This window comes from Strix uralensis, chromosome 4 (assembly GCF_047716275.1).
Source record: "Strix uralensis isolate ZFMK-TIS-50842 chromosome 4, bStrUra1, whole genome shotgun sequence".
Classification (NCBI taxonomy): domain Eukaryota; kingdom Metazoa; phylum Chordata; class Aves; order Strigiformes; family Strigidae; genus Strix; species Strix uralensis.
Window position 1 is genome coordinate 11064042 of NC_133975.1, and position 22930 is coordinate 11086971.

Genomic DNA, 22930 nt, shown 5'->3' on the forward strand with positions numbered 1-22930 from the left:
TTTTTTCTTACTCTAAGAATGTATTTTCCAAGGAGAACCCATGTAACCTCATCAGCAAGGAGTGATAAAAGATTTTTTGTAGTTGCCATGTGACGCAGAAGGATGCTGTAATGAATACAGAATTGATTACGGGCACTGCTCGATAAACATCTACTCTATTATACTAGTAGAACTGCAATTAAAGACAGCTGGTTTACAGTGCAATATTTAAATGTAGTTATAAATTATTTAAATTTTTATTAAAAGTTTATTCACTAGTTTATACACTACTTAACATGAAGTTTCAAACTTTGTACGTGCAAATGATTTGATTGTAACCTGATGGATTCTTCTCAATTGTATGCATTTAAAAAGAAATGAGAAAGAGAGAAGCACTAGGGATGTATTTGACAAATGTTGATTTTTACTTTAGAAGAAAACTGAATCGTGAGGCTGATTGAAATGTTACCAATACACAAACTTATCAAGCATTATAAATCTGTTGTTTGAAATGGCAAGTAACTTCTTTTCTTTGAGACATTTATTTATTTGTTTATTTTTCTCCTAGGAATTTCTACGGAAAGAATTTAGTGAAGAAAATATTTTGTTTTGGCAGGCCTGTGAATATTTTAACCATGTACCTGCACATGATAAAAAAGAAGTAAGTCAACGTTGTGTTTCAATACATGGTGTTGCTTTTTCAAAAATTGTTACTTCTTCAACATTATTGAAATTATTGAAGCTGTGCTTGGTCATTGTACTGTGACTTCACTAAGATAGGCTTGGAGCCTCAGTCTAACTTTCTCAATCCCCTGAGAGTACTGTCCCAAGTTTAAGATGTTGGATATATTTACACTGCATTGAAATGCAGAGGTAGCTCTGTAAAAATGAGCTAAGGTATACTGGATGTTGAAAAATCCCCAGCTGCAGTATCCCAGTGCAAGGGAGTGCAGAGCAAGTTAATTTAACTTGTCAATGAGAGGCAAAAATTAGCCTCTGTTGCGCTTTTTCAGCTAGACTGCCTCCACTAGCCAAGGTAGTGTGTTTATAACTAACTCTGATATATCTGGTGCCAGAAGTGTAGCCATGTTTGTTCACAGATTATGAGATTCTTCATCTCATCCTGTTAAGATATTCCCACATTGGTCAGGCAGTTTTGGTGAATTTTGTGCAGGTTGGCAACATTTCTTTCTACACCACAGCCAAATCTAGTCAGTTCTACACTGTGGAAAGGGTTTAGTCTTACAAGTCCCTCTTTGCTCTTTTGTGGACCATTGAGTTTTTTTCCCCACTTTCTTCTGTTTTCAAACAATCTATTTTCTGAACACCACCATTAAGGGCTCTGAGCTCAGTTTGGTGTTTTTTTCATTATTTCGAGAATGTGGGTGTTTCAAAGTAAACAAGTTAAAAATAGACCGTGAATGTTTTTGACTGTAAATATTCATATATATACTTACCTTTGTCTAACTTCAAGAAATTGAAGCTTAAAGGATTTATTTAAATAGTAACTGTTGTGTAAAAGGTCTAAAATCTAAAAAAATCTATTCTCCTGTATAAGATAGCATTTGATGTGTTTCATTTTTATTATTTTCAGTTTGATTATTTTAATTTTTATTTTGATGACAACTTTTACTGCTTAAGAAATAATTGATGAATATTTGTAGTTTTAAAGGAAGAACCCTATTTATATGCCTAAACCCAGAAAAATCTGTTAAATGAAAAGTGCTTATATATTAAGAAAACTGGAATGGCTGTGTAGTTTTGGGTGGAATATATCAATGTTAGAAATGCCTGTCTAAAAATATGGTTTTAAAGCAAACATACATTTAGCATTTCTTTTCTGCAGCTTTCTTACAGAGCTCGGGAGATCTTCAGTAAGTTCTTGTGTAGCAAAGCTACGACCCCAGTTAATATTGATAGCCAGGCACAGCTGGCAGATGATATTCTCAATTCCCCTCATCCAGATATGTTCAAGGAACAGCAACTTCAGGTAACCATAGAAAACATGACTACTGTACATTTATGTCTATTATCTTTTCCTTTGAAGTACTTTAAAATCTATAAAAGTAGTTTCACATGCTGTATATTTTACTGTGTAAAATTCCTCTTCATCCTCTCTCAACTGTTTGGTGGACCAGATGGTGTTTTTAAGTGTCTGGTGGCTGGGCTGATGCAAGTTTTCTTCCTTCTTTGAAAATGCTGTGTCCTTAGGTTGGAGGGCTCATAAGGTGGGTGAAAATGCTGATGTGAAGTGCTGCTGTGGGTCTGATCCCAGCCATGTGGCCTGTCTGGAACTGACCTGCTTATCTCAAATTGTCAGTGCCTCTGTAGTTCTCCTGTCAGATCCCTCAGTCAGGCCCGTTCCTCCCACTGAAAAATTAGGTGAAGCAGGATGAGAGTTACTTCTGCTAAAGTAAGCGGCCTTGGAGCTAGGTGTGCCAGTTGAGGTACTAATGGTGTGTTGCTTGGCTGAGGTTGGTCCTGTGTAATCAACTGCCTTGCTGGCCCTTAATATCTCGGTTTTACTAAGTGGTGGTTCTGCAGTGGATTGCTTTTGTGGTCCTGGTGGGTGGTATGACCTCTGGAACACAGAACTGTAGGTGTGTGTAGTTAGCACAGCACACCCACAGACTTTAAAAGTTCAGCTGACCATGGTGACACCCTATGAATAACGCATTTGTGGTCTTTCACAAGATTTTTTTTTTTTTTAGATTTCAGCACTAAGCATAGAGTGCAAGGGTGCTGAACTGTGGTGGCCATCACTTAAGTGTTACGTGATGCTGCGGAATAGGGAGTGTTGCTGTAAGGCTGCATTGGAGTTTCAGAAGTGTGTGTGGGAAAGTGCCTTGGAAAGCACTGCTGAAACCATTAGCTCTCAAGCACTGCCTGTTGGGAATGCTGCTGGAAGTTGCTTTCTGTCCATAGCCTGACAAATTTGCCCTTGAGCCTGTCATTAAAGGTGTTGTAATATGACAGTGTGGATGTAGCCCAAATGTCTAGTTAGGGTTTCACTGTTTCTTAGAATAGAATGAGAACAAGTATTTTGAGTGTTTCTGGATGCAAGACAGTGCAGGTCACTTGAAAATAAGAATAAAATATAATTTGCTTCATGTAGAGTTGCATAAATGGATATGAGTTTTTCTACGCTTGTTTTAGTGTAAAGTTCAAATTACGTTTTTATGAGCCATATTTCTCATTTGTAAGAACAGGAAATAGCATCTGCTAGATTTTTCCAATAATCAGAAGTCATTAATGTGTAAATTAATATGGTAATAATGCTAAATGTAGGAAATTGGGGAGGTAGTGTGGGCTAGCAATGTGGTAGGGCAGATGATGATCAGCTAAGATAAAGTAGTTAAGCTGTCATCACTCCGTCCAGCAAAATTAAAAGGTTGGAAAGTTTTTGCTGTATTAAGTATATTTAATCTGCAGACTTCATCTGTGCTGTAACTGTCTTTGCATCTCTTAGGAAGAATAAAAGAAAATATTGCAGAGAACTACCTAGCATGGAATAACAATTTTATTTTCTTTTGGTGCTAGATTCTGTGACAGGAGACAACTCTGAAAAGCTTTGGATTTCACCCTGAAACTGTATTAAATTTAAGATATTTAAATACCTGCTGTATGTTAGCTGCATTGTAAAATAGTGTCTTATATTTGCGGGGCACAAATTGCACTTAGCTTGTGATTTGTTGAGTGTAACCTCTATACATTTCATTTCCTTGAAAACCTCAAGGTCAGGTGAAGTATTTTGTGTTTTTCAGTTAACTTGGTTTTTACATCTGTGTTGGTGTGTGTAGACTGCACTTACCATTTTTCCCCAATAACTAACCTTGTATCAGCAGTTCACCTATGAGTCAGTGAGATTGAGACATTTTGATATCTTGTGATTGCTCGTCTATATTTTATGCTATTTTGGCAATACACCACAGTGTTATTCTGTGAATTCAACAGAACTCAAGAAACATTTCTGAGCTATGTGTGTTGTGTACACTGAAAAATTTGTTGAGCCTTGACCTGAAGATTATGTGTGCTCTGAAACTAGTTGACTTTTTGAATTTTGTCAGTGTACCTGTGGTTAGAGGATTGTATCTTTCATAGCATGAGGGAGAGAATCCCCTTCTTGAAGAGTCACTGACACCAGACTGTCTCTTTGGCACTGCATTGAGGGCACATTAGTCTTTGTACTGAGCTGTTTCAGCACATTAAGCTGGCAAAACTAACCCTACAGAAGTATTTTTTCCATAGCTTACCATGTGGAAAACAGTTTGTTAGAGGGCCCAACAAACATGACAGGTAGCACCTAAGAGGGAAAGGGAATATATTTTGGGGGCAGGCAAGAATGTAGAAGTCAGCATTCAGTTTGATTAGGTTTCTGTAACACTGCAGTGTCTTGCTGTTTGCCAGAAAAGCTTTGGGCTAATGCTTGTTCAGAAGGGTGTCTCTACACAATCAAAAATTATTTCCATCTGCAACTGAACCACTGTGGCTTAGTGATGAGCTTCCCTATAGACTCTTGGAAATACCATAACCAGTTGGGTGGTGCATACTGTTCTTCACTTGTAGGGAATTTGTCATGTCCAGAGAAGGTGGCATTCATACTGTTTTTTCAGATCAAGTGAATCACTGGAGAAGATACAAAGGTAAAAGTGTGAATTCACTTAAAGCTATAGGTTTGCAAAAAAGGAACAAAAAATTCAAACATTGTTTAGCATTTAAGAAAGAATTTTTCTTCCTTTACTTTCATAAATTTAGCTTTGGCTAAATTAGCCACATATTTGCTCCAGGCCTGGTATAGAGCTGATTCCTTCCTGTGTAGTTAAAGATAAATGTTGGTCTTGCCTAGAGCAGCCATTTTATGTAAACTGTTCTTTTTCAAGGTCTTGATTTTACATCACCTTGATTATTGAATTTTCTAAAGATATTGATCTTTTTTCTATATGATTTGGCACATGAACATTACATAATACTGTAAATGACTCTTTGCTCCTCCCTGTGTCAGTAATTATCTTGTATATCTTGTATCATTGCATAATATTGAATATTGGGATTACATCATATTTCTGAGTTCTAGACCATAAACTTTTTTCTTGTTCACAGCAGTCTTAAAACATGCTTATATAATTTAATCATGTCATATATAGTACTGATGTAATAATCTAAAAAATATTTTAAATTACTAGCTTGCTACACGCTTTGCATAGAATATACAAAGGTGAAATGCAGTAAAAGATGGCTATGAGTATGGTGTTGTCAAGACTCTACAGTATCTCAGCTTCTCATGCACTTTGCAGAATTCATAGCGTTTTTCTGAACCTGTACTAAGGGGATAGATCAAATTATGTTTCACTTTAAATTGGTGCAGCGTATATAACCAGGTCTAAACAAAGTCATGCCTACTGCTGTTTACAGGTTAATGTCCTAAATTGTTGTGAAACAGCTTCATTTTCTTAATGTGTTATTTACACTTACGTAACCATTATCCATTGCATTTTAATTTCAGATATTTAACTTGATGAAGTTTGATAGCTATACTCGCTTTCTGAAATCCCCCCTTTACCAAGAATGCATCTTAGCTGAAGTCGAAGGTCGTCCTCTTCCTGATCCTCAACGTGTTCCCAGCAGCCCGACTTCTAAACACAGTATCAGTTCAGAGAAGTCCAATATCTCAACACCAAAAAAGGTTACCTTTGTATTGTTGTTATCTGAAAACCATGTTCTTAAATAATTGTTTTCAAGTTCTTTAGAAGATCAAAGATAATGTGTAAAAAACAATCAGAATGTTTGTTTAGTGGTGCTGGGAAATATAATTACAAAATGTTTATGTAATCAGGAAAATACTTACTTTTTTTAATCCATACATTTGAATCATTTCTAGCTATTGAATTCCTAAATCTAATTTTAAATCTTTGTTATTATTTAAATGTGTCAAAAAATGAGGATTATTTTAATGCATCAGTGCAGAAGCTTGTTTTGTTTGAATGTTGGAATTAAGATGTGATATTTCAGCCTTTGCTGAGAGCAGACACTTTATCAGAAGTTATTGGAGAACGCTTAACCCAATCTAACTCATCTTTGCAAAGGATAGTTTTTTAATTTCTTGGCCCTTACTGAACTAAGATAATTCTGTGTAAACCCGATTCAGTTGCTTAAAAATTAGACCTGTAGTCTTACTGATCTCACAACATTATTTAGAGTTTATTTTCTCTTCATGTAGATAATACCACCATAGTATTATATAACTGTATGGGTGAATTATAACTTTGCATTTTTCATGTCAATCACTACACATTAGCCCATCTGCTGTCATGTATTTTTATGATGAGGAACCTTTTTAAAAGTAGCATTTTAAGGAATGCTCCAATAACCTAACAGGAATAGTAGCTTGTTAAAACAAGTTTAGTGACATTCCTGATGTTTGTATTCTTCAGCACTAATAAATACTTTGATTATACTTGAATATGTTAAACAGTATTTTGCCATTGTCATTAAATGCAGTTCATGTTCAATCCTAGCCTAGGAACAATATCTGACATAACAAAACAACATTCTGTGTTTTAAAAACAAGGCAAATGGCCTTTCTACATTAACTTAGGCATTACTGGTGAGCTGTGGAGACTTCTTTCATGTTTGCAGGAGCTCTTTGTGGCTTGTTTCCAGCTACTGTTTTGTATTCTCTACCAAGTAGCACATTTCCATCTATGTACTTTTTTTTGTTTCCGCTGAGGTTTGGGTTTTTTTTTTTTTTTGATTGCTACTGAGAGGCATGCTGGCATATACACTTGTGAGTGGGGTAAAAAAGACCTGACCATCACGCTGTCATTTTAGGAAGAAGTGTGGGAAGGTTTATTTTAGATAATATGCTTACAACTGTGATTCAACCAATTATTTAATTGTGTTTTGGTGGTAGTTAAGTGGTAAATCAAAATCAGGAAGATCTTTAAATGAAGAGTCTGGAGAGGAGGACACTGAGAAGAAAAAAAGGGGAACGTTTTTCTCATGGTCAAGAAGTAAGAGTTTGGGAAAATCACAGAAGAGAAAAGAAAATGGTGATTATCCAAATGGTGAGTATTCACATTCCACTTTGTGGCAGATTTGTTTCAGCAATAGATGTGACTAATCTCATCATGTTTAGTTTGTATCTAAGTACATCCTTGGGTGTGACAGAGGTAAGAGAAACTGTCAAGTTAGAAGGCCATAGCAGGGCTAGTATCACTGGAAGTTTTGTGGAAGGAGACATACAAATAAATAGATAAAAGCATGAAAATATTTGAATTTCTTTTTGTTGACTTCCAAGAGACTTATTTTCTGCTTTCCAGTAGACTCTGCATTTCTTTGTGCTGGCAATTGCTTTTTCAAGCAGAGAGCTACTATTTTTATAGTAAGATAATTTCAACTCTTTACAGAGAAGTTCAGGAGCTATACATGCAAGTAATGCTATAGTTACAGCTATTTAAAAATTCCTCCATCTGCATTATCCTACCTTTCTTTCTTCTATTAGTACCACAGAGGTATGTTTACTTTTGAACACACCTGTTTTCACCTTTCCTGACTAAAATGGAAAAAGGTTAAAGCTGTGAAAACCCTTGTAATCTGCTGTTTTATTACTTAACTGTTTATGAAGAGTTTCCCTATGAAAGCACCTGTACATGGCCTCTAGAGGAAGAGGTGAAAGTTTTGAATTAACTCATTCCATTGAGTTAAAAATAATAGAGAAATTCCACTGAAGCACCAAATTTGGTCCATACTGTTACTGTGGTTTCTTCTTCTCTATTTTCTAGAAAAGGCCCAGACCCACAAGATGTCTTTGATCATATGAATAGTTTAAGTGTTCTCATTCTACTCGTATGTCAAAAGACATCAGAGGTATTTGCATCAGACTTAAAGTTCTGAAAGTGACTAGTGATTGTCTTAGTTTTAGTTTTCTAATACCGTACTTACACTTTAAAAAATACCTCCCTTCAAAAATATCTGAAGAGGCAGAATAATTTTTAAATTTTTAAAAACATTTTAAGATTAAAGAAAAGGGTTTTGTTTGGGGTTTTTTGGTTTTTTTTTTTTTTTTAAATATAAAAACAAGAGCAGTTATTCAAGGGCTACATAACCAAGAAATACTTGACCAAATATTGTTTTGGTTTTCCATGCTTCAGTGCACAGTATGAAGATGTGGTGTTTTTTCCTTTAATGAAAAAAATAATTTTTCTGACCAGAGGAGATAATATTTGAAATTGTTTTCTGTATTTCTATAATAAATAATAAAAGTAAGCCTTTTTACTGATTGCTGATTCTTTCCACAAACAGATTCTATTCAGTCCAATGGATTATCATACAGACGGGAATCACAAGGCTCCATGTCATCAACTGCTAGTCTTGACTTGGTAATGGCTGTCTCTTAATAATGAAGTGGGGAGGCAGTGTAAACAGTGAATTACTAATTTTCTAAGTAGTGTGAAGTAATTTGTTTGAAGTAATTACTTGTTTGAAGTAAAGACCCTTTGAGAAAGGGTCTTTTAAGTGATACAGTTAGAGGGCAAATATAATATTAAGCAATTATAGAATATTAGAAATTTAATAGAGGTTGTGTTCATATATTGCTTCTTATTTTGTCCTTGGAAGAGAAAGATATCCTTTGCATCTTGTCTGTCGTAACTTCAGGCACCAATAAACTTCCAGAATAAAATTTCCGTGGTACCAGTGTCTGTTGTGCTTCTTTCCTCTCTGTTTTTTTAAAGTTTTTCTTCTTGTCGTTATGACTTAACTCTGCTCCTAAAATCTGAGAAAAGAGAGGGAGGGAATTTCATTGCAAACACTGTTATTTTGTCATAGTATGTAGGAAAATATTCAGTGAAGGCACTGTGATTTCTAGCCATCAGATTCTACTTTTGCAGTGTATAACTAATGAAATGCAAAATTAGAACAGGATTAATCATAAAACATAGATGTAATGCTTGAAATTTATTTTAACTACTTTCATATGAAGGAAGAATATTAAAAAAAAAATTTAAAGTTTTTTTGTAGTCTTAATATCCCTCTAGTAGACTAGATTCTAGCAGCTATGTAATTTTGCCTATGCTACAAATATTGATCAGGGAAGCAAGCATGGCAGTCGTGTTTATTTCTATTGCAGGAAGTGTTATCTTAGAAAACAGAAAAAGCAAAGTCTCCCTAAAGCAACAAGCCCTCTTTTTTCTCCTACTCCAACTGATTAAGTCAGAAATGATTTGGATGAGAAGCAGCAAGTTAAAGATAAGAGAAAAAGCACGATTAGTACCCTAAAAGATTGTTGAAAGCAGTATTTTTGTAGTGTCTTTTTTAAGTTATAAGTGAGCTTTTTGTTAAATTTTCAAAGATACTTTTGATATTTCCTAGTAGTGTTATTAATCTACTGTTACTATAGCAGAAAGGTTAATGCTCTGCCCTTTAGGCTTAACCCATAGCATTGTACTTGTAGTTCCCTGAAATTTTTTAAAAAAAGGCATTAAGTGAATTATTTTAAAATTTTAATTTCTCTGTGGTGTATTTCTATGTATAGCATTCAGATAATGTTAAAAGAAGAGGAAATTATTTGAGGAACCTGATGTTCCTCTAACTTAAGTGTTGATTCATAATGTGCCAATGGTCATTTTTGCATCAGTAGGTCATTATTGAGTATAGACACTTAACTGTTTGGAAGCTAAATAAGATTTTATTTTCATCTTACACGTTTTGATTAGGAGTTCGGTTCTATAGTTTGAAAATCTTGTAACCTGCTTTACACACTCACTGTCTAAAACTTAGTCTGTTCTTGAAATGCATTTAGATTTGTGAAATGCTGTTACCTTTATGTAAACATGTTTTTTTCAGGATTTAAATTTATCTGGTATTTGTGATATTTGGAAGGATTTCTAAACTGTAAACATGGTAGAAAGAATGCTTCTTGACTTGGTTTGATTTCTAAGACTCTAAATTTATGCATATTCCTAATTTTCCCATTGGCCAATGACATTTCTTTCTTTTTCCTCAAGTCTGAAGCCTCAAGATTACCTGCATTTGTACCAGATAAAGAGAAATCCACCAAATACTGCTGTATAAACCTTCCAGATGGTTCATCCAGCAAAATGGCTGTTAAATCCGGATTCTCTATCAAAGAGGTGCTATCTGGGCTCTGTGAGAAACATGGCATTAACATAGCTGCAGTGGACCTTTTTTTGGTTGGAGGTGATAAGGTATTGTGTATTCCTGTGCTTTTTTTTTCAAAGTGTTTTCATACTCATTTTACTAATAAGGAATTCTGTTCTCTCAACAGTAGTATGTATCTCCTGGTTCTACCTATAGGTTTACATTGGCAATGCCAGTTAATTGAGGGAGAATTTTAGTGAATCTAGAACTGGTGGAGTACTGTGATTGGTTGTGGTATCTACATTACAGGAAGTGGAAGAGAGCTGATGACAAGGATGTCCTTATAATTAATTTAGGTATCTAGTCCATGTAGTTTATCCAGGGGAATGGATGAAAGCATCTGCAAAGAAAACAAATGTTTTGTTGTAGATGATACTTCAGTAAAGCAAAGAAACATAATGACATTCAGTTGTTCAAAGGTGAATGAGATTAATTCATGCTAGAGTTAAGGTACATGTTTTAATATTGAGGAAAATTTCCAAGACAGCAGTCTACATTGGTGGTGGGTGATGGCTCTTATATCTCCAATTCAAAGAGAAGCTGTGGATGTGAAACTTTTTATTTTCTTAAATTTATGCTTATGATCAGTCTAGATCACAATGACAAAAATCACCAAATGTGCATAGTTATGTGCCTGTTCTTTTAAATCTTTTAAAGACTGTTAACTTGCCATATTTTCTAAGGCATCCTTCTATGTAATAATTTATTTAAGTTGAAAGACCTAGACTTGTTTTAAAACACTGAGTCCCTGAATACCTGCTGACTCCAGTGGAAGTTGAAGTTTGGTCATTGTCTCACAAGTAGCCAAAATAAAATACACTTTAATCATGTTGCATATTGTAAATGAATATCCACCAGAATGTATACAACCTATATTAATAATTTTCTGAGTTATCTGAAAGATTTTTTTAACTACTCAGCTGTTCTTTTTTATATATTTTAAAATTAATTTCTCTCTTCTTGTGTTCCTGTCATGTGCTCTGTAGCCACTTGTATTGCACCAAGACAGTAGCATCCTGGAGTCTCGGGACCTACGTTTAGAAAAACGCACTTTATTTCGGTAAGAGTCAAAAATAGTACCTTCCTCTGGCATTTTCCACCCCATTCTTTTACTTTTTGTAAGTGCACTGAAGTATATTGTCAGTTACCTGTGCAGCAAAACAGCAGTTAATGCAGAAAAGAATTTGTCTGAATGCAGTAAAAAATCCAGTTAGCCATGTAGTACAACAATACAATCTTAGATTGTAATCCAGAATCCAACATTAAGGGATCTAAGGTTCCCATTTATTGCATAAGCACATTAGAAGAAATAGGGCTTAGTATCAAGCAAAGAGTTTTCATGTGAAGAAAGGAAGGTGACCTAATGTTTGTAACCAAAAATGATTGACTTCCATGTCTTGCAGTTAACTCAGTTTGAGTTTCTATTAAAGTAAGAGTTAATTTTTACCTTAGACTGCAATAACACTTATGCAAGAGGTATGCATTTAGCATGGGGATTCTGTGAGTTACACAAGTGCCTAAATTATATATCCTGCCCACATTTAGGCACTGGTGTCTCTTAGATTTAGAGCCAGCTGCTCAGTGCTTCCTCTACAGGTAATGGTGAGATTGGGGTACCTCTAAAAGGTAGTTCAGTTGAGGGCAACCAGGGTAAGGATCAATGGGGAGAAATATGGGCCTACAGGAACGTTTCAAACTGAGTAGAGCAGCACCTGGTGAGTTTTAATTGCTGCAAGAGGAAGCTTTCTGGATTGCTGTCTTGGATACAAGTGGGATTTTGATGCCAATGTTCGAGTTTAGGAACACTTAAATATTATGATGATGTCTAACTGCTCAAGCTGAAGCAGTTGTGAACAAGCATATAGGACAGATCTGCAGGCCCAGAGTGACCTTCCATGTCAGGGAGAGACATGATTAGTAGGTTGAAGCAGCACAAGAATGAGATGGAAATTGAACTGCAAATCTCCTAGTCTAATCCTAAATGCAGCAATAAAAAAAAAAAAAGGCCTTTAAGATTAAATGCTTATATTTATTGATTACATGTTCCCATTTGGTTACATCTGTAGCCACGTGTCCAACTGGCAGATTACAGTAAGACTAATTGTATAAATATAAATTCATCTGAGTATAGATTTATAACCCTGAGTCTTACACAAGTCAATGTTATAATATTATTAATGTGGGTATAATATAATTCAGTACATCATATATTTAGTCTTATGTAATATTATTTTATAGTATACAGTTTTTTCAAAATAATCTGTTCCTATATTTTTCCAAAATGTCAGAAAATGTTTTAATGGTCCTAAATTCTAAAAATAGAAACCAGTGCTGTGAAAACTCCTAAAACAATTATTTCAGGAAAAAGTCATGCAATAGAATGTTTGCATTGCACTTTTGAAGTGAATAAAATTTATTTTGTCAGGATTTCTTCATTTTGGCTTTATATTACTTTTCTTTAGGAAGTAGCGCTAGTTTCTATTTAAGGGCACTTCAGATTAATGAATATGGTATAGCATATTCAATTTCAAAATTGAGATTGAGCAGTGTTTTATTAGGTGTGAGTTTGAGTTTCCAAATTAAAAAGGAACTTTAAGTAGGCAGTACCATATGTTACTTGTGTGTTAATTAAAACGTAGAAATGTTATACATTATTTCTGTCTGTGTGTAGACACTGTGTAAGCAAAAATACTCAAATATTTGGAATATATTCAGACATAAGACAAATACTATGTGGATATACTTGGTTACCTGAATGTCTGCCGCTTCTGTCAATTACCAGTCAATGATTAAAATTGATCATTTCTGTTTAGTAGCTGTTGTATTCAAAGAAAATATGAAAGACAGTTTCAGTTATTGAGGTTTCTTGGGGAAGGGAAAAGTCATTAAGACTAAACATTTTGTATTGAAGTAATTTGTGTGAGAGAAAAGATGGGGTTTACATTTAATCGTGATTGACAAAATCACTAATAACTTTAATTTCTTCTGACGATACACATTTCTTCTGATAGTTTTGTTAGTAATAAGCCTGCCCCTGTTTTCATACTATAGTGCCATTATAGTCAAATGTGGGTATTATGGAGGAATTGGGGCGCAGATGAAGAGCATTAAAAAAACCCAACCAAACAACAAAACTAGTCACAGTTCTGTGCAGAGGAATAGACATGAATGGAATAGTTGTGTGGGTTTTAAAAAATTTTTCTTACTTCATTATTTTTTTGCTATTTTGATGAAATGATATAAAATTGCGTAATAAACATTGAATAGGGCTGTCTTTATCCTTTAAATTCCAACTGAGTTACTTTTACAGCTTTTGCTTATAAGTTTCTCCTACAGCAATTTTTTTGTGATATGGTGGCATTTAGCCAGAAATTAACATCATCTGGTATTCCACTGTATTTGCTCCTATGCTTAGAAATAAAACTAAAAATTCCCATCCAAGCCTATCTCAAGTAAATGAATAGGACATCGTGAGTCTCTCTTGTGGAAGTGGGAAGTAATATTTTTCTTTCATCCAAGGATATAGTACAGTCATGGAGTCACTTTGGAAGCACTACTGGACCAGAATGGTCAGAGCAATCTCACTGTGAAGATGATAGTGCTGTGGAATGTATGTAATTGGTCTGAGGATCACCATGCAATTAGGTTGGCTTATCTCTTCGCTTAGCTCTGGCAAGTGGAACAGTGAAAGTTTTATTTGTATTAAAAGTGCTTAATACCTTCAGGTCAGGATAGATTTGTGCTAGTGAAGTTTCAGGGTCACTAGCTGTAAACTAATTTTGCTGTAGATTGGATTTTAAATATTTTGTACATTTTGTTTATTGGAATATTTCATACTTAATGTTACAATTGTTGTGTTTCAGGCTGGATCTTGTTCCAATCAATCGATCGGTTGGTTTGAAGGCTAAACCCACCAAACCAGTAACAGAGGTGTTAAGGCCTGTGGTTGCAAAATATGGTTTAAATCTTAATGAACTTGTGGCAAGACTAGTAAGTATCTTTTGATGTAATTCAAGCTGCGATATTTTTTGTCTGGAGAAGATCATATGATAGTCCCTGCAATTACTCCTGCCCATATAATTAGGCATTAAAATCTGTATTTATAACTACATGTTGAGATGAAAGTACATAAGTAGTCATAACCATTATGCTTAATAGTAACTACCTCAAAGCTTTAGTCTGTGTCTGTTTTATATTCTCCTTCACAATAAATCCAACATACTAAATAATAGACCCTGAATTTAGCTTCTTCCAGAGATCAACTTTTCCCAATATTAACCAGGGAAAGTTGATTGAGATTAGTTAAAGCTATTGTTCCATTGTCCTGGGAATCATGAAAGCTTCCTCAAATGCCCTCGCAGAAAGTTTATGTGGAAGCATGCTGATTTAACTTCTCGACTACTTAACACTTGGCTGGAACATCGAGGAATGGAAAGTTACTTTTGTGGTATTTCTAGAATGTATACTGTCTTGGTTGACCTGCTCCATGCTTTTAAAATAACTTCATTTAATAAAATTACAAAATTAACAAAATACAACCAATTTGGAATAAAAAATAATCTCAAACTACTTCTGAAAAAAATGATTAGTAACATGCACACGAATGGTTCTAGAGTATTCGTGCGTGCTTTCAAATGGGATGATTTTTTTTTCTCCTTCTATCTTTTTATTCCCCAAATACCATTCTCCTCACATAAATGGTTACACTCATTGTCATCAAGGTAGTTTTACACAAATGAAATAAACATTTTTAGAATGGTAGAAGAAAGATATATTGAGGCTACACTGAAACATAAAAATGCTTTGCTCATTTTCTTTCAAAAAATGTCAGACTACATAAATTTGTTCTGAAAACAGCTTTTTCTCTATTATATACAAACTGTGATCCGACTTTAGAATGGTGAGCAGGAACCACTTGATCTTGGTGTCCCTATATCTAATCTGGATGGTCAGCGGGTTGTTCTAGATGAAAGAGAGCCAACAAAGGGTAGAGGTAAGTTGGCATAAAAGCTTTTATTTATGATGTCAAGTCAGTTTCATAAACCCTGACTTTGGTTAGTTTTTTCTGTTGATGCAAAGGTGAGATAAATGTGATTACATTTATGTATGTCACATGCAGCATATATTCTTTTTAACTAAAAAGGAGTGCAGTTTCTAAAGATTGAAGATTAAATTCATCTGTTGATAGCAAGGACTTTACTGTTGCTGTAAGAAATTTTGCCCTACTAGTACTTGAATAATTTGCTTCCACTCAGCCATAGATACACACACACATGTTTAGGGTCATAGTGCCTAGTAATAATAATGAGAATAAAATGCCAAATAACTTCTGTGAATTTGGCAATTAATTCATGAGAAACATTCTGTATAAATAAAACAGATGCAGTTTGTACAGCAGCTATATATACTGCTATGATAACACCCTTCTTTAACATGAGAAAGTAGCAGAGCCTACATCTCCAGTTTTAAGTGATGATTTCTGGAGATAATACTAAAAAGGACATAATTTGTGATTTCCCCAGACAAAATAATTTGAAAAATCGAAGTTGATCAGTTGAATAGCTGACAATCTTTTGTCACAATTAACATGCTAGAGTAAGGTAAGCCACCTTGTGAGTAAAGGTTTGGTTTCATGAGGAGACCTTTGTATAGATATAGAATACTTAGTTTTAAAAATAAATTTAGATGTGGTTAAATTAAACTGACTTAGAGCAGAGATCATCTTTGGGAAAGTACTAGGAGAATAAAGATGGAGGTATTGAGGAGAATCAGATTTGTCATTTTTCTAGGAAACAGAACCAACTGCAATTTTGAAAAAAAGATATTAATCTAAATACTCTCACAATTACCTTAAGGATTAAAAGTAAAACTGTAATCCTGTGTGCTGCCAGCTGCTATAAAAGCCTAAATCATAGAGGATCTTTCTAGCAGTAGGCTCATTCTGTGGCAATATACCAGTGAAAAAGGGCCATGATTCTGTCTTTGCAGCTCAGTCTTTGGTTAGTATATTTGTTGTAGGCAGATGTAATTTGAAGGAGCTGTTCAGTTAGTTGGAAGTAAAGGAGGAAATGGCAATGTCTAGAAAATGATACACAAAACAGGTCGGAAAAGTTACAACATGACCTTGCAATGGTCTTTTCTGCTAAATGTTTTTTTCTTGTTTAAATTCTAAATTTGAGAATTACAAACTGAATTAGTAGCTGAGATTTTAAAAGCTGTTTGAACTAAATGAACTGAAAATTTAGGAGAACTTAAATGAAACTTCAGCATCTTTAAAAGTATTTGATAGTGTTAGGAAAATTTGAAGATGAGAGGGAGATTCTGGTAGGTTTTGACTGAAAAGTATCAGGGATATGAACTGTGCTCACTTATTTTCTGAGTACATTTTTGAGAAATTTTAAAGCAAAAAATCGGTTTTGTGCATCATTTTCACTTAAATATTACTTTTTTTTTGAAATTATGAATTTGTAGTTATAGAAGGTATGTTTATGTTCAGTGTTTACAGATAAACAAAAAGGTGCATCCGTAAAACAGAGTGCAACTGTAACTACTTCAAGAAGTCAAGTGTCTACTGTAAGTCTTCTGCAATGATTTTTGTCCCTTAAATCATCTTTTGTTTCCTTCTGGAATCCTATACTAAAAGCTGCATTCATGTATGATTTTGAATCAGCCAAATTATGTAACTAGATTGAGTATAACTTTATTTCATCTGATATTTTTCCACTGTCAACAGCATTTATTTGTGAGAACTTTGTGATGAATCAAATAGCCCTTTCACTGTGTTGTATTTGTTGTTTTGTGTCTCATTGATTTATCTATATTTGAAAATGTTTGAATTACTCTGAAATTCAAAGGCCCTTTCGGTAATGTGAATTCTTCAGAGTAAAGAGTATTATTTTTGTTTATACATTTTTGGGATCTACTGTGGCAAATGTTCTTTGCAGTAATCAAGATTAAATTAAAATATTTGTTGTGGTGGTGTTAGAGAAATATGTTTTCAAAATAACTTTTTTATTCACTTAGACCATATTATGTACACAATGATGTAGCCTAAATTTAAGTAGTACCTTAACTTTCCTTCTAATGCAGGGAGAGGGAAGAACTCTAGGAAAGTCTAATTCTATCAAAATGAAAGGCGAAAATGGAAAAAATGCTAGGGAAGTCCGGCTGTCAAAGAGAGAAGACTCTATTGCAAAGATTGGGAAAAAAAAATGTCAGAAAATAAATTTGGATGAAGCAGAGGGTATGTGAACTTTATAGTTTACGTATTAACATAAGTAGTCTTAGAAAAATGAGAATTTTATATCTGTGTAGGAAAAGGTACCGTGTGTTTAATACTGCATTGTGAAAATCATAGCCATATCCTTATATTTTTGTTTGATACTGTGTTTTGAATTGTGAAGTTTTTGAAGCTGAAGGTAAAATTTTAAGAATACCTAAAGACAGATGTAGGTGCCTAGTGGGATTTTCAAAAGTGAAAGCTACCTAATTCCAGTAAAATAGAAGGGAATTAGTTACTCCATTGCAGTTGAATATCCCATTTGATACCCTTTGCAAGCCACGTAGAAGCTTGCCTTTCTGTTCACGTTTACATAAAAGTCTTCAACTCACTGAGAGGCATTCTGCACAATGGTGTAGACCCTAACTTACTCAGGTAAGAATTTTTGAAAATTTTCTGCTAAACCCTGTAACAGTCAGGGAGTACAATCTGATGACTGTGGAGGAGCTGTGATGGGCAAGAGTGAAAGCTTAGTTTACATTCAGTAACTGCTCTGAAAAGGTGGGTAGAAGTAGAAATAAGCAAAGAGGTTATTTAGGTAAACTTGTATATTCTGAGTCCTATTTTTACCTTCAATTACATCTTAATAGTTTTGGTGATATCACTGGAAAAGAACTCATAAGAGAATTTGCTTTCTTATAGAAAGATGTCCATGGGAGGAAGAAGAATAAAAACAGTGTAGCAGTAGAAATCTTGACATACCACCCTCTGCCTTAGGGCATTAACTGAAGCAATTACCTGTCTTGTTAGCCCTACACATTCCTCCGCGTTTTCCCAAGTAGAAAAAAATCAGAGGACATACTTTACCCACAGATTAAAATTCACTGCTGATGTTACCTACTATGCATATCCAAAACCTGGTTATGCACAGTTATACAGCAAATGAATGTTCATCTGTGAATAAATGTCCACTGACTGGAATTGAAAAAAATGCTGTGGTTAAACATTTTATTGCAAACCAGATGTTTGTTAATAGAAGTGTTATTATAAGATATTAGTGAATTTTAAATTATTTTCTGTTGCTTACTATTTTGTTAACTTGTTTTCCATATTTTAATATTTTCATTTTTCTTCCTAGGGCTGAGTAAAACATTAACATAATTTGAAAACTTCAGAATTCGAGGCTTTCACATTTTATTTTGAATTTTGTGAAATTTGTTCAAGTTTGGAAAATACGTACCAAATGTTGTAGACTGTTTTTTAATGAAAAAAAACAACTGTTCTATGAAGTTTGAAATTTCAGAAAGGAACATTTTTGTATGACACACATTAGGAATGTTGCATGTTTTAATATGCATACCGCCATTTTGCAAAACTTTGGCAATAAGAAGCATTTTGAAGCTTCCATCTTGGCTACGTTCAGATTTTATGGCATTTGACAAAGCATGTTAAAAAGTCATTTTTACAAATACAGTGCAAAATATGAATAGAGGATTAGGAATAAGGTCATACAAGTGCAAGTGTGTGACTTCATATTATGCTAAGTTAAAACTGATACTAACGTTCTGTACTTTATTTTGTAATGACTTTTGCTTCAAACAGTCTTTATAAGCTGGGTTGAAACTATTGATTTTAATTAATCTGTTGGAGATGGCCCTTTTAAGCATCTTTAATATTCCATAGTTTCAATGCTCTCTTCTTGAGAAATTAGGATATATAGAGACCCTATATTAAGAATTACGTATTTTTATATGTTTTGTACCAAAGAGTTTGTTTATTGTTGTGATGTTTCTTTTTTGAGGAGTTGTATAATTCTTGGCCTATGGTTGATAAGTTTCTTGTTGCCAAGTTTTGAGACTTTCTAGAACAGTGGTGATTTACTATGAATATTATTTATATAGAGAAACATTAAACCATTGGACATCATTAAGGACATGATCAGAAAATCACTTCTAATTGTGTTTAAACTCTATGAAAAGCTGCCCCATCCCTTTTACTAATGGCTCCTTTAATGGTCATTGACTACCTGCATGCTACTGATTCATTGCAGCGCAAAGTAAAATGGGGTTATTTAAATCATCATCTGATCATGCCCAGTGATGATAACATCCTGGATTAAAACTACACCATGAATTGAATTTAAACTGTGATAAAATATTATTAAACTGAGAGAAATTCAATATAACAAGGAAGTTTGCAACATTTTGAATCTTTGAACTTTCAAATGGCATGGCTATTTTTGGGTTATGATGAGTAAAAACCATCCAGAATATAAAAACGTGCACCCATTGTCAGTAAGACCAAGAGCCTTGTTTTGTATAAAGAATTAAAAAATCCTGTGTGTGTGTACAGATTTATTAACTGCATAAAATAGAAGATGTGTTCAAGGCTCAGTGAATTGCAGCTGTTCTAAACTGCAAAACTCTTACAATAGCAATCCTGATGGTCTTAATTATAGTGATGCTAGCGAACATTGCTGCAATTGAAAAAGTTCCTAATTAACATGGGATCTTATTTCAAGGCAGCATTGAAAGAATTGAAGATCTTCATGGAAAGTAAATGTGCTGAAAGTTTACGTTTTAATGACATTGCACTTTCTGACAAAAACTTGTCAATTTTGGGTTTTTCCCCAATAGAATTTTTTGAACTCATATCCAAAGCTCAAAGTAACAGAGCAGATGACCAACGTGGACTGCTAAGGAAAGAAGACCTTATTCTTCCTGACTTTCTTCGTTTACCTCCCACTGGACCAGAACCATCCTCATCTACTCCCACAGGCCCTAAAGGCCTCAACAAGCGAGTTTCAAAAAATGATGGCAAGGATGGATGTACATCGCCAAGTGGAAAACAGGAGTCCCTACAAAACTTTAATGAAAATTCAGTTAAGAAAATGGGTTACTCAGAAAATAAGCATAAATCTGCTTTGACAGCACTTCACAGTCAGAAGACTTTCAGTGTTCCTTTTAATACTGCATTGTCTCCAATTCCGCATGCACAGGAAAACAATGCAACAATATGGAAAAGGCAGTCAAGAGAATTGCAAGCTGAAGGCATACAGATGGTAGATGATGAGAATGTGGCAGACTTGACTCTTGTGGCTGAAGGAGATATTAGTAGCCCTAACAGCACTTTGCTACCACCGCCACCACCAACACCACCATCTGACGTCAGTAAACTCACAGAAGCCAACTACCCACCCCCAACTCCTTTTGCAGGTAATCAGGAAAAATCTGGATTTCAGAGATCCAATTCAGGTATTTCTAGATTTTAATAGTCTTTCCTTTTATGTAAAATTACTTTTCCTTGGCACTGTTAATCAGTATTTGGCACCCATTAAAACAAGAAAAAATTCTCTCTGCACCTTAATATTTTTACAAAAAAAAAGATTTTCATTGCCTTAGTCTGTGCTAACTGTAATATTTCTGGTTGCCTTTAACAATGTACTTTTGTTTGGATTTGGCATGTGGCCAAAAATGGACACATGCAGACAAACCTTTAAAATACATCCATATGCTATAATTATCTCATTCTTTACCCTAGGAATACAAAACAGGATATCAGCATTTTGAGCTCCATGGCACTGTTGTGTTCCAGATTTGCTGATCCATTTGTCATAATGAGATACATGATTAGGGTTTGGAAGTTTAAGTGCTTTAGCAGGAACCCTAATTATCTGTTGAAAATTACAGCGCTGTTTATGCATAAAATTTGAAATGGATAAAAAATATTTCTCTAATAAATTACATATTTGTGACTAAAAATAAAAATGTTAGGTTTTTTTAACCCATACTTTGCTACACAGAGAAACAGATTGCATCTACCACACTTTCTCCCAGAATATTCACATGTGAAATAGCTCTTTCTATTAGATAATTTTAAAGAAAATATGTAACTTTTTTTAGGATGTAGGTTTCATGGTTTAGCAATATCACAGAGCAATATTAGCCCAAGGCTGAAGTATGGTATTTCTTTATAAACACAGACTCTAATAATAATTGCTATTACCAGAAACAAGAGTTTGAGGACGATGGGTGTTGTGACATTGACATTTTACAGTCATTATACTGTACATTTTAATGTAAAATATAAGAAGAGGTATCTATGTGCTACATTTATTTTTGATGTTTCACAAACATATGGTGCCATAATTTGTATGATCACATTTCTTTGTGATGTGGGAATATACATTTTAATTATTTATCTTTTTACACAGAGTATTTGATACTGTTCTTTATCTGTATGGTTGATGATTTGTAAATACTTCTTCGGTTGTTGGATGCTTATAAATGGCAATGCAAATTATTTCATCCTCTTGGTATTTTAAAAAAAAAAAATCCTTTATTAGTAGTATTTGAGAAATGTTCTATAAGCACTACCACTTAATTTCTGAAACTGAGTATTGAACCGACTTGTAACCAGTGCCTACGAATAACAAAACCACAAAATGTACTTCAGACATATTGATGTGTATATGCATAGATTTGTGTTGGTGTCTTTCTGATAATATGACAAGTGTACAACATAGGTATCAATTTGCATATTTTTCAAGTGAGAACTGTTAAAAAAACCATTTGCACTTAAAAAAAACTTCATGAATTTACAATATTTTAATGCATGCCATACGTTTCTGTGTAACCACTGAACTGTAGCTTTCCCTTTTCCCTCTTTCTACTTTTTACTTTGTAGAAATCTTTGTGTAGTTTTCACATGTATTTTGTATCTTTGTTCTCTCAGGAGTAATAAATTCTAGACCTAGATACGCAAACTGGTTTTAAGCTTTGATTTTCTTCGTTATTTAAAAACAGTTCTTTCAGTCCTGGATTAGGAATTCTGATTGAAATTATCTTCTAATAACAAACAGATTAATATATGTGAACTAGCAATTACCGTGAGACAAAGTTGACAAACGTTATATTTGTGAATAGTATCATATCAAAGGGCAAATGCTGTCTTGAGATGCTGATGGGTCACATGTGAAATCCATAGGATTGACATGTGCACCAGAAGGCAGATAAGACAGGAGATTTCTTTTAAATGAGTCATAATAGGAACTCCTGAAAGGAGAGTCTCTTCTGTCTTTGGGTTCTTGGGCTAAACTTTATATTCATTACTTTCCTTCTTATTTTAAACTAAAGCAGTTCTTCCCTGGTCTTCAAGAAATGGGCTGGTGATCTCAGTTCATTTGATGTGGAGTAACCAATATAACAATCTCTTTATTTGGTAATCTTGGGTAAGACATGAAGGGTTGGATGGGTGCTGGAGACTGCACTACCCTTTTCATTCTTAGAGATGGGTCCTACCTAACAGTACTGTGGAGCCTAATTAAAAAAAAAAAAAAAAAAAACAACAAACACTGCAGAGAGGCTTGTCGTGCTGTTACCTAGGTCTCATTGTGTTCTGGGGGCTGAAAATGTAGTTTTTCCAAAAGTCACTGTGTTCCCACGTAGTCGTGGGCCTCCATGAAAGAAAAAGGAGTTAAAGTCCTGTAGCAGTTCCCCTTTTAAAATATTCAGACTTTTCCACCATAAATAACTAATATTCTACATACCGAATTGATTTTTTTTTTAAAACAGA

At 34.2% G+C, this 22930-nt stretch overlaps 1 protein-coding gene across 4 annotated transcripts in view; it reads left to right on the top strand.

The window, feature by feature from the left end:
- The window catches only part of RGS12 (regulator of G protein signaling 12), a 90343-nt gene that overhangs the window by 57895 nt on the left and 9518 nt on the right, over nucleotides 1-22930 (top strand). For 2 of the 4 annotated variants that reach the window (XM_074865655.1, XM_074865657.1), the window contains exons 6-17: nucleotides 548-640; nucleotides 1826-1969; nucleotides 5483-5662; nucleotides 6890-7043; nucleotides 8281-8357; nucleotides 9984-10184; nucleotides 11124-11197; nucleotides 14001-14127; nucleotides 15034-15130; nucleotides 16634-16710; nucleotides 17227-17380; nucleotides 19993-22121. In XM_074865655.1, the coding sequence (XP_074721756.1) occupies nucleotides 548-640; nucleotides 1826-1969; nucleotides 5483-5662; nucleotides 6890-7043; nucleotides 8281-8357; nucleotides 9984-10184; nucleotides 11124-11197; nucleotides 14001-14127; nucleotides 15034-15130; nucleotides 16634-16710; nucleotides 17227-17380; nucleotides 19993-20627 (2013 nt within the window). In that variant the 3' untranslated portion in view covers nucleotides 20628-22121. Of the gene's footprint in view, nucleotides 1-547; nucleotides 641-1825; nucleotides 1970-5482; nucleotides 5663-6889; nucleotides 7044-8280; nucleotides 8358-9983; nucleotides 10185-11123; nucleotides 11198-14000; nucleotides 14128-15033; nucleotides 15131-16633; nucleotides 16711-17226; nucleotides 17381-19992; nucleotides 22122-22930 lie in introns of those variants that run through there. The other 2 variants (XM_074865658.1, XM_074865656.1) reach the window with 2 other exon arrangements.